This window comes from Protopterus annectens, chromosome 12.part0 (genome assembly GCF_019279795.1).
Source record: "Protopterus annectens isolate FY-2018-M chromosome 12.part0, PAN1.0, whole genome shotgun sequence".
In the NCBI taxonomy this organism is placed as follows: Eukaryota; Metazoa; Chordata; order Ceratodontiformes; family Protopteridae; genus Protopterus; species Protopterus annectens.
Genome location: NC_056746.1, coordinates 1,146,102,306 through 1,146,119,271, shown reverse-complemented (window position 1 = coordinate 1,146,119,271; position 16,966 = coordinate 1,146,102,306). Strand labels below are relative to the sequence as shown.

Below are 16,966 nucleotides of genomic sequence, written 5' to 3'. Positions count from 1 at the left end.
CACAAGACTAAAACAGCTTACAACAATGCAAAGCAAAAATTGTTATGCACTTCGCCGAAAGTTACAGAAGTGCATAACAAGCTTATGTTGTTGTCAGTTTCAGAACATAATCAGCATGCTTAGTGTACTGTAAACATATTTGGTTCAAGAGTCCCCCCTGTGACCAAAGTTTATAATCACCATCAGCCTTACTTCCGCATGCCCTTTTATTACCCACTGTGGATCCACTATCAGCTCTCTCATTTAACATGTCCTGGCACAGGGTGACAGCCACCTCCCTTTGACAGTACTGTGAAGAGAAAGGCACCTGGTGTAATGGATCTTGACATGAGCTGCAAATCTACACACCATTCACATTTTCAAATAATGGAAATAGCAATAATTCACAAATATAGGAGAGCTATTAAATACGGCTTCATTCACACTGATAACCCATGGAATTTGTTTGGTGTCAGCATTCTTTATGACAAGTACAAGGCTTGTAAATCTGTCATGCTACCATATACACTTTCACTCATTCTGTACAGTGCAGACAGACAATCTTTCTATTCTTTACCAGAATTCTTTCCACCTTCCAAAAGAAGCCAAAACTTTCACCATAAGGAAAAAGCTAACCGATATTTTCCTGTGGAGAAGCTGCTGACTTTGCAAGAGCAAAACAAAGCACCATCAAGCCAGTATTAAGCATACATGTATGCTTCATTACCACTTCTGAACATAGGTCATCTCTCCATGCCAGGACTCTGAAATGTTTCATTCTCTGATGGAGTGGAAGCCTGACATGAAGGGATGAAATCTACATGTGGAAATCAACACAGATAAGCATTAAATGTAAACGTGTATCCGCTGTAAAATGTAGTAATGTAAGTGCACATACGTCTGAAGTAAAAAAAAAAAAACTCAAATGACTGAAGACACAAACTGTAGCCTAAATTGTAAGATTGTAAGCCACGTACAAGATCTAAAACAGAAAATTTGGCTGTTTTACATAAATCCTCAAGAACTGTACCAAACACACACACACACACACACACACACACACACACACACACACACACACACACACACACACACACACATACTTAAAATGAAATACAGACCTGTACACAACTGATAATTAAAAGAAAATTTAAATTTATTACAACAGAAAATCAAATACAGTCATATTAATTTAACAGAATACTATCTATTATCTAAGAATACTTGACCCATTATTGCAAGTCTAGCAGTAAATGACTGAGCTGGGCAGCTCAGGGGTGCAGGAGATCTCTTGTTTCTGTGCTTCTGAAATGTGGCACTAATGTCTTGATCTTCCTTCTTTTGTTTCATTGTCTGCACATTTTTTTCTTTTGTGGTAGTTGGCTTGTTCATGCCAGTACGTGAGGAATAAAACTGTTGTATTAGGTCTTCTACCTCCCAGCGCTCACTGCGGTGTTGGCTGCAGCAGTGCAGGGCAGCCGGGTCTAAAGGATGGGCTTCTGTGTTAAAGATATAGCCACCTGCATCAATGACGCATTCTCCATAAGGTGTGCTAACAGTGTCAAAGGCTGAACCATCATTATGCAAGAAGTTGTCTGGGTCAAAAAGGAGATACAAGTATTTTACAGTTTCAGCAAGAAAAAATGATTCCATGCGATTATCCAGTCTGTGGTCTCTCAGGTCCTTAATCTGAAATAATTAAGAGAGATTTATTAGCAGTCAGACAGAGATATAGGAATGCAAGTTAGAATTCACTCCCAAACAACTTCTCATGGTGTCTACTTGTCAAGTTTAATGATCTAATATCTATACTACACTGGGATCCATATAACACACACGACTCCATCTTTTCCCTTATAAATATTCCAGTGCATAATGGGTTAAGCTAAAATAAGCCATGGGTTAGTGGTGGTGGTGGTACAGAGATTGTTTCATGACAAATCAAGGGTTTTAATTACTTCCGGACACAGCTCTGCCCACAAGCAGGCTACTATCATCTGCAAATATTAATTTAGGTGGGCGCAAGCTGTGTATTTAATCACAAACTTCAATGCACTGTCTAGCCAACAAGCAATATTGCTGCAATTAACTGACTACATCTGGGCATCTGCAGGGTTCAACAGCAATGTCCACACAGCCTTGCAAATCCTCAGAGCCATGCATATCACCATCTGGATCATATGGTCATCCTTTATGTTGATACAGCATTTCATTTCAACACAATTATGTTTCATAACAGTCTTGAGAGGTTCTGCTACTCATCCTTGCAGGCCATCACTCATTTCCTATTTTGGTGGTGGAAGATTATATTACTTCTGCCATGAACACAGGATGGAAACTAAAAAATGAATCACCAAGTTAATGTCAGTGTTGCCCTTAATGCAAGTGTATCATTTTCTAATAGTTCTCCTTGTGCTGAAGGCTACGAGTAGCCATTTTTACATCTGAAGTTGAAAGTTCCTGGTAGCTCCTGTCTAGATTCTCCACTTTTGTATTAAGCTCCATTACAGGATGCAGTAGAAATTAAACAGTGTACTTCTTAAAGGTAACAAGATTACTGGACAGTCTTCTGCCCTTTTTTTTTTTTTTTTTAACAAGAAACATCTTTATTAAATTATGTACGACACAGGCAATCTTACATTTATATAAATGAAATTAAACCATACAGGCCATAGTCTCAGTTGCAAACATTATAAATTACAAACCATGCCAACACAACTGTAGCTACAAACATTATACATCATTTATAACATATCCAGTCATTGTCAACCATTACACAGCTCATTCAAATCCTGCCTTCTTTTACACCTTATTCTTCCTCTGTGTGTATTGATACCACAATTCCCATTTTTTTCCTATGTAATTTTCTGCTACCCTTTTCTAAATATTCCAATTGTTTTAACTCTGTTAGTATCTTCGCTTTTTCTAGTAAAGTTGGTTTAAACACTGATTTCCAATTTCTAGTAACTGTTTTTTTTTTTTTTGGCAGGTATCATAATTAGGCTCAGCAAGGCATTACTGTGTCTAGGGAATTCTGATTCTGTATCATAACACAAAAAAAAAAATTCCTCAGTTACACCAATTTGCTCACCCAGCATCTCTGACAGAGCAGTCTGCAGGGAATCTTTAAAGTCTGACAACTCATTATACTCCCAGAAAATATGTTCCCAGTTAACTCTTTCTTTCCCTTCACACTTCCAACATTTACAGTCCACCTGAGGAAAAATTCTCTGGAGTCTAATTTTGTATAAAAATATCAATGTAAACACTTCCACGCAAAGATCCTAAATCTTCTAGACTTTGTTGCATATTTGGGAAACGCACATATATCTCCCATTGTTTCTTAGTGAATTGCTTATCCAACATCTCTTCCCAATCCTTTATAACCTCCTCTGATTGATTTCAGCAGAAATGAGTGAACCAACTCCAAGACAGCCACAATAGTTCAAATAAAATAATTTATTTAGCGTGTTTGTTTTTCTTGTACACAGACTTCTTCAGAATGAATTAAAAACTTTGGTGTCATCACACAAATACACAGTTCAAAGTCATAATTGGTTAACACACAACCATGATATGTCGTATAGGAGTTTGATTTACATCTGCCCCTCTAGAGTTATGTTTAGTTTCATGCAAAGGTGTTGTGGTACTGGGAGGAATGCATTGTATGAAAAAATAAAAACTGTTAGTTGTTTTCAGCATTGCCATACACAGAGTTCGACATCTACATAAAAAAATCTTTCGTAATTTTGGAGCAGCATTCTGAACATGCGAGGTTGTGCATTTCGACATTACGCTTTGGTTTACAGACTGAAAAACTTATTCTAATTCGATTTAATGATCATATCCCAATAATATCATCTTCAAATACAGCCAGCTTTTATTGACTACCATACTAATTATATCCTTGAATTTCTGAGTCCCTTATTTTCTTTGCCAGTGGTTCTAAATATAATGCAAATAACAAAGGGGAGACAGGACACTCCTGCCTGGTTCCTCTGTTGAAGTAGATATTATAAATGAGGACCCCACCCACTTTAATTTTTGCCTCCGATCCCTCATCTATCCTCCTAATCAACCTTATAATTTTATCAGGAAATGCAAATGCTTCCATTGTTCTGCTCATAAAGTCCCAGCATACTCTGTCAAATGCTTTCTCTGCATCAAGACCCACCAACAACAGTGGTATTTTCTTACATTCTAATGCTCTGTTAATGTTGTCAAATGTTTGCCTCCTCTCCACAAAACCACATTCATCCATAGCTATCAATTCTGGCATCACCTTTACCATTCTTTTAGCCATTATATGGGATACACACTTTATAATCTTGGTTTCGTATTGAAATGGGCCTGTATGAAGCTGATTCTGATGGATCTTTACCCTCTTTAGGTATTACAGGTACCACCGCTTTCTTCCAGGATGTTGGTACTTGTCCTCCTCTTAAAATATGGTTAAACAAAACATTCCAGATCTTTATCAGTTTTTTCTCTCCTAGCTTCCAAACTTCTACAGGAATACCATCTATTCTGGGGACTTTCGTGTAGATTGGTTATACATCACCATTTTTATTTCATGTCCTCCTATCCTGTTAGTAATTGAGGCTCTTCTATGTCTAACCTTGGCATATTTAATTTTTCCATAAACATTTCTATTTGTACCTTCCATATTTCTCTGCTTTATACAGATTTTCATAGAATTTCTGAAATATTTTAATACTTCTACAAGATCCCTTGTTATCTTCCTTGTTACAGGCTCCCAGAGCCTGACAACAGCCCGTTCTACTTTCTGTTGCCTGAGTCGTTGTCCTAAAAGTTTTTATGCTCTAGAGTTATTATCAAAAAACAGTTGCTTAACAGCAGTCTTTCTAAACTCATGAATATTATTGAGGTAATCCCTTATTTTCTGTTTAGCATTCTGCAGTTGCTCCTCCTCTTGTTCTGTGAAATTCCCTTTATTTTGTAATACTTTAAAACATTTGTCAGTCCCTCTAAATAATTCTTGTTACTTCTTAACCATATATCCTATTATTTCCACCCTATTTTTCAACTCTTCTTTAATTTTATCCCACTCCCTAGCTGTATTTTCAGAAGAAATATTCTAACTTCTTTAATAACTCCTGAATAATTTCCTCTACCCATTCCTTAAATTCTTCTCTTTTCAACAGATAGGTGGGGAAAGCACCAGTGTCTCATTTTTATTTCATTACCCTGTGTTTTTATTTTAGTTATTATTGGAGCATGATCTGAAATAATTATTGGGTGTGTATCAAGACCTTGAATTAAATGCACATGTTCCTGTGAAATGTAAATTCTGTCTAGTCTAGCTCAGTTTTTGTATCTTGGGGAATAAGTAAATTCCCTCCGAACACTCAGGAGTGAATTCACATGTCCCATACCAAATATGGTCATAAATCTTTTTAAAACATCTACCCCTCCTTTGTTATATTTTCCCTTCAGGGCTCCCCAGACACATCTTCACTATTGCAAATCAAATTCCTGTTCCCACCTGTAAGTAAAATTACTTGCAGAAAGCTAATTATTTCTCTCAGAATTTTCCTAAGTTCCATTACAGCCAGTGTAATCCTCCTCCTTTGCCAGTAGCCCCTAAGAACTACAAATATACTATTATCATCATCTTTTTTTCCCTCTTCTATCACTATTCAAGCTCCTCTTGCATTTAATACAAGTTCTCTTCTCTTCCTTTGCTCCAGGTATTCCACTGAATAACCATCCTGAAAACCTTTCTTTATCAAATTCGCATGTTCAGTTCTTTGCAAGTCTGTCTCTTGTAGCACAGCTATTTGCACTATACATTTTAAATATAGTTCATTACTCTTTCTTTTTTGTATTTATCTGTGAGACCATTAACATTTAAAGACAATAAAGAAAGCATCACATTCTTGAGAAATTATTGTTCCCATCTTTTGTGTATAACAGTTTTTTGTTAAATGTCTAGTTCCAGCTTTTGTGTTACAGGCATGTACTGTTGGCAGGTTAATCTTTTATACAGTTGTTTCTTGTCATCTCCATTTGAGTGTATGTCACATCTTACAGAACTTTTTCCTTTATTGAAAACCCTTAAACAAAAATACACACACACACACACACACACACACACACACACACACACACACACACTACCTCCCTAAAACATGTTAGCTTAATAATAATGTACAAAACTATGTACATCTTGATATATTGAAGGTTTACCCTCCTAACAGCAACAAATGTTCCAAACTGAGAGCCACACAAAGACTTTAACTAACCTAAAAGAAAGGTAATCCATGCTAAGATGCATAGTACAGCCTGTGGTTCTATTAACTGCTGTCTGGGTTTGTTTAATCTTTACAGCTCTCTCTCAGCTGGAAAAACATTTGAAAACTTTCAAAAAAAAAATTTCTCCAAGCCATGTCTTTTTATCAGATTGCTACAGACATGAGAACTGGACACAAAACTGTTTACTAGAAAAAAGCCTTCTCTTAAAATTTGTTACTAGATTAAGCTAATGCCCTTAATCCAGTAATTCCCTACATAGGAATGAGAAAAAGAACACCAAGTTTTCTTTTGTCATGCTCTTGTAACCAGATTGTTATTTATATATTGCAGTGCCTACATTTCTTAAAACTAACCAACGGGTAAGAGAGAAGAAAGAAGAAAAAAACAGGAGCACCTATTTACATTAGTATCCCCATTACACTTAAAAGTAACTAAAAATTTTACTCTATAACATGCAAAGAAAATCATGCACTATTTAAATAGTATTTTAAGGAAAATTCTGTTTACTTACAGTTCATTTTCTCCCTCCTCTTCCTACGTTTTTCCGAACATTAATTACATGAAGTAGGGCATATGTTTTAGTGTCCCCTATAAGTTTAACAAAATCCATACATGTACAGTATTTTCAATTTTTATTGTTCTGTCATGTTTCACAAATAAACTTATTGCTTTGTAATCCCACATTTGTCAATTTCTAAGTTACTGATTTTATTCTTCAAACTTTAAGGACATGAAGTAGAGCATATGCTTTAGAGTCCCTACAAATTTAACAAAGTCCAAGAAAGTCCAATATTTCCAGATTTCCTTGTTCTATTCCTGTTCATCTCCATCTCCCAAACCCTGTCTCTGCTTCGTTTTCAATGTACTCTCGATTCTTCTAGTCAACTCTTGTGCTTTTTTCCCCTCTCTCAAGCATTGCCATTGAAACACTGGAAATGATTTCACTGGCACAGTCCCTCTGTGGTCTTTATTACCAGATAAACAAGAAGCAGAATCTCCTTCCATTTCACAGTTCACTTTTTGGACAAACGTTTGTATTTCTTCCTTAGCATGCACTTAATCAAAAAATATTTTGTTTCGCCAGGTAAAAATATTTTAAAGATAGTTGGGTACATTAGTTTATAGGTTGGCACTAGGTTATCGACCCTAGGGCCTATACAAGCCTAGCCATAACAATTCCCTGGCTATTTCTTCCCACACTATTTACTTCCCTGGGCCCCTTGGAAGGGGGAACCAAACCTGCTGGGGCCAGAAGGGGGCAATGAGGATCAATTGCGTCTTTAGGAGTATGGCTTTCTAAAGTACTTTGGTTCTTTTTCATGATGGTAGATGAAGGAAAGGTGTAAAGGAGACCCGGAGGCCAATAGTGTGCGAGTGGATCAACCCAAAGAAATTGCTGCATTTGTGGTTGAGGGGAGATGCAAAGAGATTGCAGCTTGGATGGCCCCACCGACAGAAAATCTGCTGCACCACCACTGGATTCAGGGACCAGTCGTGAGGGGTCAGAATAGCCCTGCTCAATTTGTCTTCCAAAACACTGGATGATCCAGGAATGTGCATTGCAATAAGAAAAAGCCTTGTGGACATCGCACATTCCCAAACCCTCATGGCCTTGCAAAAAAGCAGATAACATGTGCCCCCTTGCTTGTTTATGTACCAAACAACTGCCATATTGTTCAAAAGAACTGCAATTGTTCCTCGAGGGAAGCAATCCTGAAAGGCTTGCAACGATAACAGGACTGCTCTCATCTCCAGAACGTTGATGTGCAGTTTGGTCTCTGAGAGGGACCACTTCCCTTGGACCGTCTTTCCCTGGAAATCCTCCCCACCCTAGGAGAGAAGCATCCATGGTGACCGTGGCCTTGGGAACTAGGGGGGGTGACCTTCCCGCTAAGAGATCTGGAGAGTGAATCCCCCACAAAAGATGAGTATGACATATGGGCATGAGACGAATGAACGATAGGGGGTGATGCAACGTTGACCACTGAACTGCAAAGGTCCACTGTAGCACTCTCATGTAGTACCTTACCATTGGAACCAAATAAATGGCAGCTGCTATGGACCCTAGGGCTCTGAGGACATGTGAAGCCAGAGGGCGAGTTTGCTCTAGCAGAACCTGGACGTGAGAACATATCAGAGTTACACAGTGGAGAGAAAGAGCTGCAATTTCTACAGTGGTATCTAACAGAGTGCCTACAAACACCAGATGCTGAATTGGATCTAAGTAGGACGTGGCTGGGTTCACTGTAATCCCCAGCTGATGGAAAAGGGAGAGCAGGGAAAAAGAAGTTATGTCTTACCATAATGTTCCATCTGTGTTGTTGATTTTCATCCATTCATCACTGTTGGGTTGTTGGTTCTGTCCTCGGAACCGAGCTGCCCTTATACTAAGCTCGTGCCGGCCAAAAACTCTTGAGCTAAGCTTTTACCCTTAGTACCCTTCTCCCTGTTACCTCAGATCAAGTTTGCTCATTATTAGTAAAGCAGAGGCAGTTTCTGCGGAAGTACCCGATTTCAGGACTTGGACCCAAAGTATCCCCCAGGAGCCTTAGGGGGGGTAGGAAGGTGGGACGTGACGAATGGATGAAGATCAACAACACAGATGGAACATTATGGTAAGACAACTTCTTTATCTGATGTTGTTAATCTTCATTTCATTCATCAATGATAGGACACAGTCCCCAGCTACCTTGTGTCACTTGGGCGGCCTTATGGAAGAATATTCCTGAGCATCATTGAGCCAAATGAAGCTCTTCCCCTGGAGACCAGATCCAATTTGTAATGAGTGATAAAGGTAAGAGGAGTAGCCCATGTAGCTGCTGCACAGATATCGTCCAAAGAAGCTCTAGAGTGAAATGCCACAGAAGTAGCTATAGATCTAGTGGAGTGAGCTTTGATTTTCTGTGGAACTGGTTCTTTTTCATGATGGTAGATGAAGAGTATACAGTCGCCGAGCCATTTAGAAAGGATTGCCTTAGAAACTGACTTGCCCATTTTAGGACCCGAAAAGGAAACACATAGCTGGTCAGATTTGCGCATTGGATTTTTCCTATCCAAATAGAATCTCAACTGTCTGTGTATGTCTAACGAATGTAGACAGTATTCCCCTTTATTTGAAAAATTCGGGAAAAAAACTGGTAGGTCAATATGGAGAAGTCCAAAATCACTTTAGGGAGAAAGGAAGGATGTGTCGGGAGTGATACTCTGTCCTTGTGGAAAATCAATAGGGACATTTTATGCATAGAGCGTGGAGTTCTGAAATTCACCTAGCTGATGTGATGGTCACCAGAAAAAGAGATTTCCATGATAGAAATTTGACGTCACAAGTTGCTGCAGGTTCAAAGGGTGGTTGCGTCACAGATTGTAGGGCTAGTGTAAGGTTCCATGGTTCTATACGTTGTCTGATAGGGGGTCTAATGTGAGAGACTGCTTTCAGAAAGATTTTACACAGATGATGTGAGATCAAAGCAGAATTCCCAAAACCATTATGAAAGTTTGAAATGGCAGCTAGGTGGACTCGTATAGTGGAAGCTGCAGCGCCGTATGCAAACAAATCTGACAAGTAATCCAGTATTGCAGTAACTGGGGCTGTGTACAAATCTAGTTTCTCTCCTTAGACCAAATTGAAAATCTCTTCCATTTATCCAGATAAAGTTTCCTGGTGGATGGTTTGTGAGAGGCCAGAATAATATCACGTATTGGGGAGGAAAGAATGTTCTGCCTGGTGATCAGCGAAAGTGGAGAAACTAAGCTGTCAGCTTGAGACTGGTTAAGTTCAGTAGGCTCAACTCTTGGGGGTGAGAAATCAGATCTGGAATTGGATCCAGCATCCACGGTCGACATAATAGGCAAAGCCGAAGAAAGGGGAACCATACTTGTTGAGGCCAGTAGGGGGCTATGACAATCACTTTGCTTTTCAACTGAAGAGCTTTCTTCAAGAAATGGGGAGTCAGAGGAATGGGGGGATAAACATACAGAAGTCCCATGGGCTAATCATGGATTACAGCATCCCTCGGGGACTCCCCCTGCGAGGGAATTAGGGCAAAGTAGTTGCTGCATTTGTGGTTGGACGGGGAGGCGAATAGGTCGCAGCAAGGCTGGCCCCAACAGTTGAAAATTTTTGCCGCTATGGATGGATTGAGGGACCACTCGTGAGGCAGGAGAATACATCTGCCGAGCTTGTCTGCAATTACATTGGCATCCCCAAGAATATGCGTTGCTACCAGAAAGCGGTTGGAAGCCATCGACCCACTGCCAAATTCTCATGGTCTCTCGACATAAGGGGTAGGACTTGGTTCCTCCTTTTTGTTGATATACCAGACTCCTGACGTTGTCCGATTGAATGTCAACTGTCCCAGAAAGAAGGACAGACTGTAATGCTTGCAACGCTAGAAGCATTGCCCTCAGTTCTAGGACAATGATATGCAGTTTGGCCTGCATTGTAGACAATGTGCCTTGGACTGTCATTCCCCGACAATGCCACCCCTCATCAGGGAAGTATCCATGGTCACAGTGGCTCTGGGCTGAGGAGAATGGAAGGGGCGGCTCCAAAGGTCTGTCTCTGGCCTCATATACCACATTAGGTCCTGTTTAAATGATTTGTTATTCAAATCTGGAAGGACAAAGGAAGATGATTTGGGTACCACTGAGATAGTAGAAGCCACTGGGGGAGTCTCATGTGAAGTTTTGCAAGAGGTACCAATGGTACAGGAGCTGCCATAGAACCTAGGAGCTGAAGGATCTCTCATGCTGGCATTTTGTTTTGACAGAGTATCACCCAGAGTTGAAGCCTTAGTCTTTGTAATCTGTGTTCTGGAAGAGAGATCAAACAGGAGTGGGTGTTGAATACTGCTCCTATGATCTCTATGGATTAGGTCGGCATCAGGTTGAATTTCTCCCAATTTATGGATTTTCCCAGAAGGTTCGCTAGAGAGAGGGTGTATTTTAGGGCCGTTACCAGCAGATGCTTGGTGGGGGCGGTGAGCAGCCAATCGTCTAAATATGGAAATACTTGGAATCCTTGCAGTTGCAAGTGAGCTGTGAATACTGCCATGCAGTGAATACTCTGGGGGCTATAGAAAGTCCGAAGGGCAAAGCACGGAACTGGTAGTGACTGGCTCCCAACTGAAAGCGAAGTAGCCTTCTAGAGCACTTGTCCATTTTGATGTGGTAATACGCATCATAAAGGTCCACTGAGCACAACCAATCGCCTCACCCCAAAAAAGGGGGAATGGACTGAATCATGACTATGTGGAATTTCATTTTTGTGACAAACTTGTTTAAATTGCTGAGATCCAAAATCAGTCTCCAGTCCCCAGTCTTTCTTGGCACCAAAATGGATCTCGAGTAAAATCCGGATCCACACTGGTCTGGAGGGACTGCTTAGATGACTCCTTTTTGACACAGCCTTTTTATTTCTAGGGCTGCTTTTTTCCTTTGACTGGGTGGAATGTCGGGAATTTGGCTTGGTGGCTTTGGGTTACAATTGAATGGGATGTGGTAACCTCTGGTTATTATCTTCTGCGTGGTGCAGAGAGAAATGTCCCCCAACTGCTTCCAGAGGAAAGCAATCAGGCCGTTCTTCAGAATCGCTGATAAGCCTGTCCAGAGAATGAGTCTCTGGGTCCCTGGTTACGTGGGCCCCCTCTGCCTCGGTAGGGACGTCTTCCAGAAGAGTTACCCCCTTTGCCTCTGGGAGTGAACTCGCCACGTGCATCATGAAAAGGACCCCGAGATTTCTTGTGCCACAAAGTACAGTTTTGTACCTACCATAAATGTAGATGTTCGAGGATTCCATTGCTGCAGTCCTGACTATTGGGTATAGTCCGCGTCCAGTCGGCCCGAATACCAGAGTATAAGGCTGACGTCGGTCAGGGCGCATTAGACTGACGTCAGTACGTCAGGGTACTAATGCGCATGACCGACGCCATATCCTCAGTCTTTTCTTGCCCCAGATGTCAGAAGACCCTAAAAGACAAGTCCCAAAAACCTGCACCAAAAACATGTACAATATATACAACAATATATACAAAAATATAAGCATGTAAACTCACCTACACAACCACCCCTAAATACAGAGGGAAGGAGGGAGGGATTGGACTGCAGCAATGGAATCCTCGAACATCTACATTTATGGTAGGTACAAAACTGTACTATGTTCTTAGTCTTCCATTGCTGCAGTCCTGACTATTGGGTAGAATCCCAAAGCAGAGGTAAGGAGGCTGGCAAATCATAAAGTAGTAGGAGCTGACAACATGCCTTGCAAAACAGCTGTGGCAAAACCAGCCCTAGACTTAGAGTAGATAGGAAGGTGATAATGCTTGGAGAAAGTATGCACTGAACTCCAAGTAGCTGCTTCCAAAATATCCTTAGTTGCCACCCTGAGAAATGCTGTTGCAGTGGCAGGAGCCCTAGTGGAATGAGGCCTAATCCCAGCTGGAATCCCCTTGCCATGATGGGAATAACCAAATGCAATGCAAAAGCCAATCCACCTAGAAATAGTTTGTTTTGACACAGGCTTGCCCTGTGAACTCAAAGCAAAAGAAACAAACAACTGCTGAGACTGCCTAAAATCCTTAGTCCTGCTTAAATAATAACGCAATTGCCTGTGTACATCTAAAGTGTGCAAAATCTTTTCCCCTTTATTTTGAGGGTCTGCAAAAAGTAGGCAAATGAATAGTTTGGTTTAAAGCCACACTAGAAACCACCTTAGGCATAAAAGAAGGATTAGTACGTAATGATACCCTATCCTTATGGAAAATCAAAAGGGCTCTACTGCCATAAGGGCCTGCAACTCAGACACCCTTCTTGCAGAAGTAATAGCCAACAGAAAAGCAGTCTTCCATGACAAGTATTTCAATTCAGCAGTAGCTGCAGGCTCAAAAGGTTGTAGAGTAAGTTTTCCAACACAAAATTGAGATCCCAAGCAGGTGTAGGAGCTCTCGTGGGGTCTTATATTCTTTGCCCCTCTAAGAAACTGCTTGAACAAAGGATGCAAAAACAAAGGTGGGTCACAATCATAGTGAGCTGAAATTGCTGCAGCATGAATTTTAATGGAAGAGAAGGACAAACCTTTGTCCAATAATTCAGTAAGATATTGAAGAGCCACACTCAAATCAGGCTCAGAAATCTCCAAATTCTTTGCTGTACTCCAAAATAAAAATCTCTTCCATTTTTCTGCGTACACTTTCCTTGTACTAGGTCTTCTAGCTTCCATAATCACATTTAAAACTTGTTGAGGAAGTTGAGACCTGCTGTGTTTCAACACAGAATATGCCAGGCTGTTAGATGAAGAGAGTGAAGCTTGACATTGAGCAGATGACCGTCCTTCTGAGATAACAAATGAGGAATCAGAGGTAAAGGCCATGGAGGCTTCTTTACCAGACTCCGTAGTAGTGGGTACCAGTGTTGCGAGGCCAATCTGGAGCTATCAAAATCATCCTTGGCCTGTCTTGTCTGACCTTTAATAGTACCTTTGGAAGAAGAGGCAGAGGTGGAAATGCATACACATGAAGGTATTTCCAACTGAAAGACAGAGCATCCACTTTCCAAGCTGTGTGATGAAACCCCTTTGTGCAATACTTTGGCAGCTGGTGGTTTTAGTGGAGAAGCGAACAGATCTATGTCTGGAGTTCCCCATGACACTGTCAGTTTCTGAAATACATGAAGATCCAGTTTCCACTCGTGGGGATCCATGATTTGTCTGCTTAACACATCTGCTAAGGAGTTCTGTGCTCCTGGCAGAAACCTTGCCTGAAGAGTTAGTTGCAGGCTTAGCGCAGTCTCCCATAAAATCATTGCTTGCCTGCATAGAGGATAAGAATGCGTTCCCCCTTGCTTGTTGATGTACCACATGACAGTTGTGTTGTCTGTTAGAATCAACACCTGCCCTGGAAGAAGTAACTCCTTGAAAGCCATTAATGCAAACTGGACTGCTAACATCTCTTTCATGTTGATATGTAGATGCTGTAGTCTGGCAGGCCACTTGTCTTGTATCCATTTTCCATTTAGATGAGCTCCCCAAGCAATGTCCGAGGCATCTGTCGTTAAGATCTGACTTGCCTCTGGCGGGTCACAGAGAGTCCCTTGTTTAGGTGACATTCCTGAGCCCACCACAAGAATTCTTTTGAAGGCAAGGTATTATTTGAATGACAGTGTCCAAATCCTGGCAGTGCTGTGTCCATACATTTTGAGATACCATTGTAGCTTCCTCATATGCAGTTTGGCATTGGGAAGCACCAGAATACAAGATGCCATGAACCCTAATGCTTGAAGGACTGTCCTTGCAGTCAGCACGGACTGATGAGATAGTTGATGGAAGTAAAGTGACAGACTCTTTTGTTTGTCCGGGGTTAAAAGGCCATCTGGGCTGCTGTATTCAGTCTCACACCCAGAAAGCACATGTCTTGAGAGGGTACTAGACTGGACTTTATTTCATTCACAGAATACCCTAGGCATCTTAGCACTGCTATAACATATTCCAGATGCTGTAGAAGGTCTTCCTTTTCTTGAGCCAGAATCAGGCAGTCGTCCAAGTAAGGATAGATTTGAATTCCTTGAAGCCTGAAGTAAGCTATCACTGGAGCCAGAACCTTTGTGAATACTCTGGGCGCAGTAGATAAGCCAAAGGGCAATGCAGAGAACTGATAATGAGAATTTCCAGCTCGAAACCGCAGATACTTCCTGCAACTTAGCCTTATAGGCACATGAAGGTAAGCTTCCTTGAGATCTAAAGTTACCATCCAGTGATCTTTGCCCAGCAGAGGTAAAAGCTGTTGTAACGTCAACATCTTGAACTTGGGAATGTCCAAAACGTGTTGAGGAGAGATAAATCCAAAATTGGTCTCCACGTGTTCCCCTTCTTTGGTACAAGGAACAGGCGAGAATAAAATCCTAGGCCCCTTTCTGATACAGGGACTGGCTGAATGGCCCCTATGTGAAGTAACTGAGAAACTTGCTTGTGAGCCTCTTTTCTTTGTGGAGAAGGAACGTCTGGCATGCCTTTGAAAGGGGCATTGTATGGAAATAAAATCTGTAACCGTGGTGAATGATATCCAACACCCATTTGTCTTGAGTAATTAAATCCCAATTTTCTTTGAAAAGAGACAGTCTTCCTCCCAAAGGAGCTGCCAAACGTGAATCTGCTGGCAGCTGAAAGGACAGGTCATTGGGTCTGTTTACGAAACGACTGACCCCTGCCCTCACCAGAAGTCTGAGCAAGTGAACTCCCTGTTCTAGGCCTAAAAGAACCTTGAGCCCTGCCCCTACCACGTCTAGACCTACCCCTAGACTGGGAATCATAAGCAGGATATGTCCACCCCTTAGCAGGCCAATTTCTACTAAACTTTGGTGGCTGCACCTGCAAAAAATCTTTAACAGTTTGCATAGACTTAGCTTTGTCCTCCATCTTCTTTAAAACTGCTTCCACAGGCGTTCCAAACAACACATCAGACTGTAAAGGAGCATCCAAAATCCTTGTCTTAACATGCTCAGCTAAATTCTGATCCTTCAACCAGGCATGCCTGCGAAGAACAGAACTGGTAGCAGCCACCCTCGAGGAGGCCTGTACAGCATCAAAACCACATTGCAAGGAATGCTTACCCACTTGTTCAGACACGTGAACCAAATCCAGCAACTCTTTACACTCAATACCTTCCGCCAAAGCATCCACCTTAGATTTCAATTGTGAAAGCAGATAATTCTGATATTTTAGCATGTGAAACTGACAATTCAATGCTCTCATGGCTAGAGTGGAAGAAGTATACACTTTCTTTCCCCACCTATCCAAAGCCCTTGCCTCTTTATCAGTGGGAACAGGATTTTTAACCACAGAAGCCTTTACACCCTTAGGCCCTGAGAAATAGTTTCTGGGTCCGCCCTAGGACTCTTAAACAAATATTTATGAGCTTCGGGCACCCTATAATACCTATCAGGCTTAACAGGAGCAGGGGGCAAAGAGTCAGGGTTCAGGGAAGCCTCTGCAAAAACATCTTCCACCACATTCAACACAGGAGGAATAGCTAAGGCCCTATGCTGGGGTAAAACAAAATTCCCTAAGCCTTTTCCTGGAATCAGAGTAATCCTGGCCTTCCCATTTAAAGTGCTCCCTCATGGAATGCAGAGTCTCTGAAAATGAGAAATCCTCAGGCGGAGAAGCTGTAGGAGTGGAGTCATCCACATCAGAATCAGAATAAGTAGGATACTCCTGCATATCTTCCACAGAAGATTCTGAAGCCTCTGAACACTGTTCAGAACTATCAAACTCGGTTCCACCCTAGGCCTCTTATCAGGCGGGCATAGAACCCTAATCATAGTAATCAAATCTTCTGCCATTTTAAGCATATGTTTCTTAGGTACAGAACCCGAAATGCTAGGAGAAGCCCCCACTGAAGCTGAACTAGGCCTACCTCTCAAAGAAGATTTGGCAACAGAAGGAGAGGCTCTAACTACCTTGGGAAGAGAGGGAAGAATAGTCACCTGAGAAGCCCCTCAGCCTGGCCTACCTCCTGAGAAGGCACATCCTGTAATAGTATAGTTTCTGCCTGGGACTCCATGGAAACTCCTGGCAAAACCTCCGCTCCACTGAGCCTTCTAAAGAACCGACGTCCGGGACTGCCGGTTCATCAACCCTAGGCTTCACTGTTTTATCCTTGCGCTTCTTGGAGGAAGCGGGCGTCGGTGCATCGGCGGCAATATTCAGCCCCCAAAAACT

At 41.5% G+C, this 16,966-nt stretch overlaps 1 protein-coding gene across 1 annotated transcript in view; it reads right to left on the bottom strand.

Moving 5' to 3' along the window:
* Positions 1–1,111: 1,111 nt before the first annotated feature.
* LOC122817035 (ER degradation-enhancing alpha-mannosidase-like protein 2) overlaps positions 1,112–16,966 on the bottom strand; it is a 516,571-nt gene continuing 500,716 nt past the window's right edge. Inside the window, exon 11 of the mRNA XM_044090167.1 lies at positions 1,112–1,668. Coding sequence (XP_043946102.1) covers positions 1,183–1,668 — 486 coding nt within the window. The 3' untranslated portion in view covers positions 1,112–1,182. The remainder of the gene's footprint in view (positions 1,669–16,966) is intronic.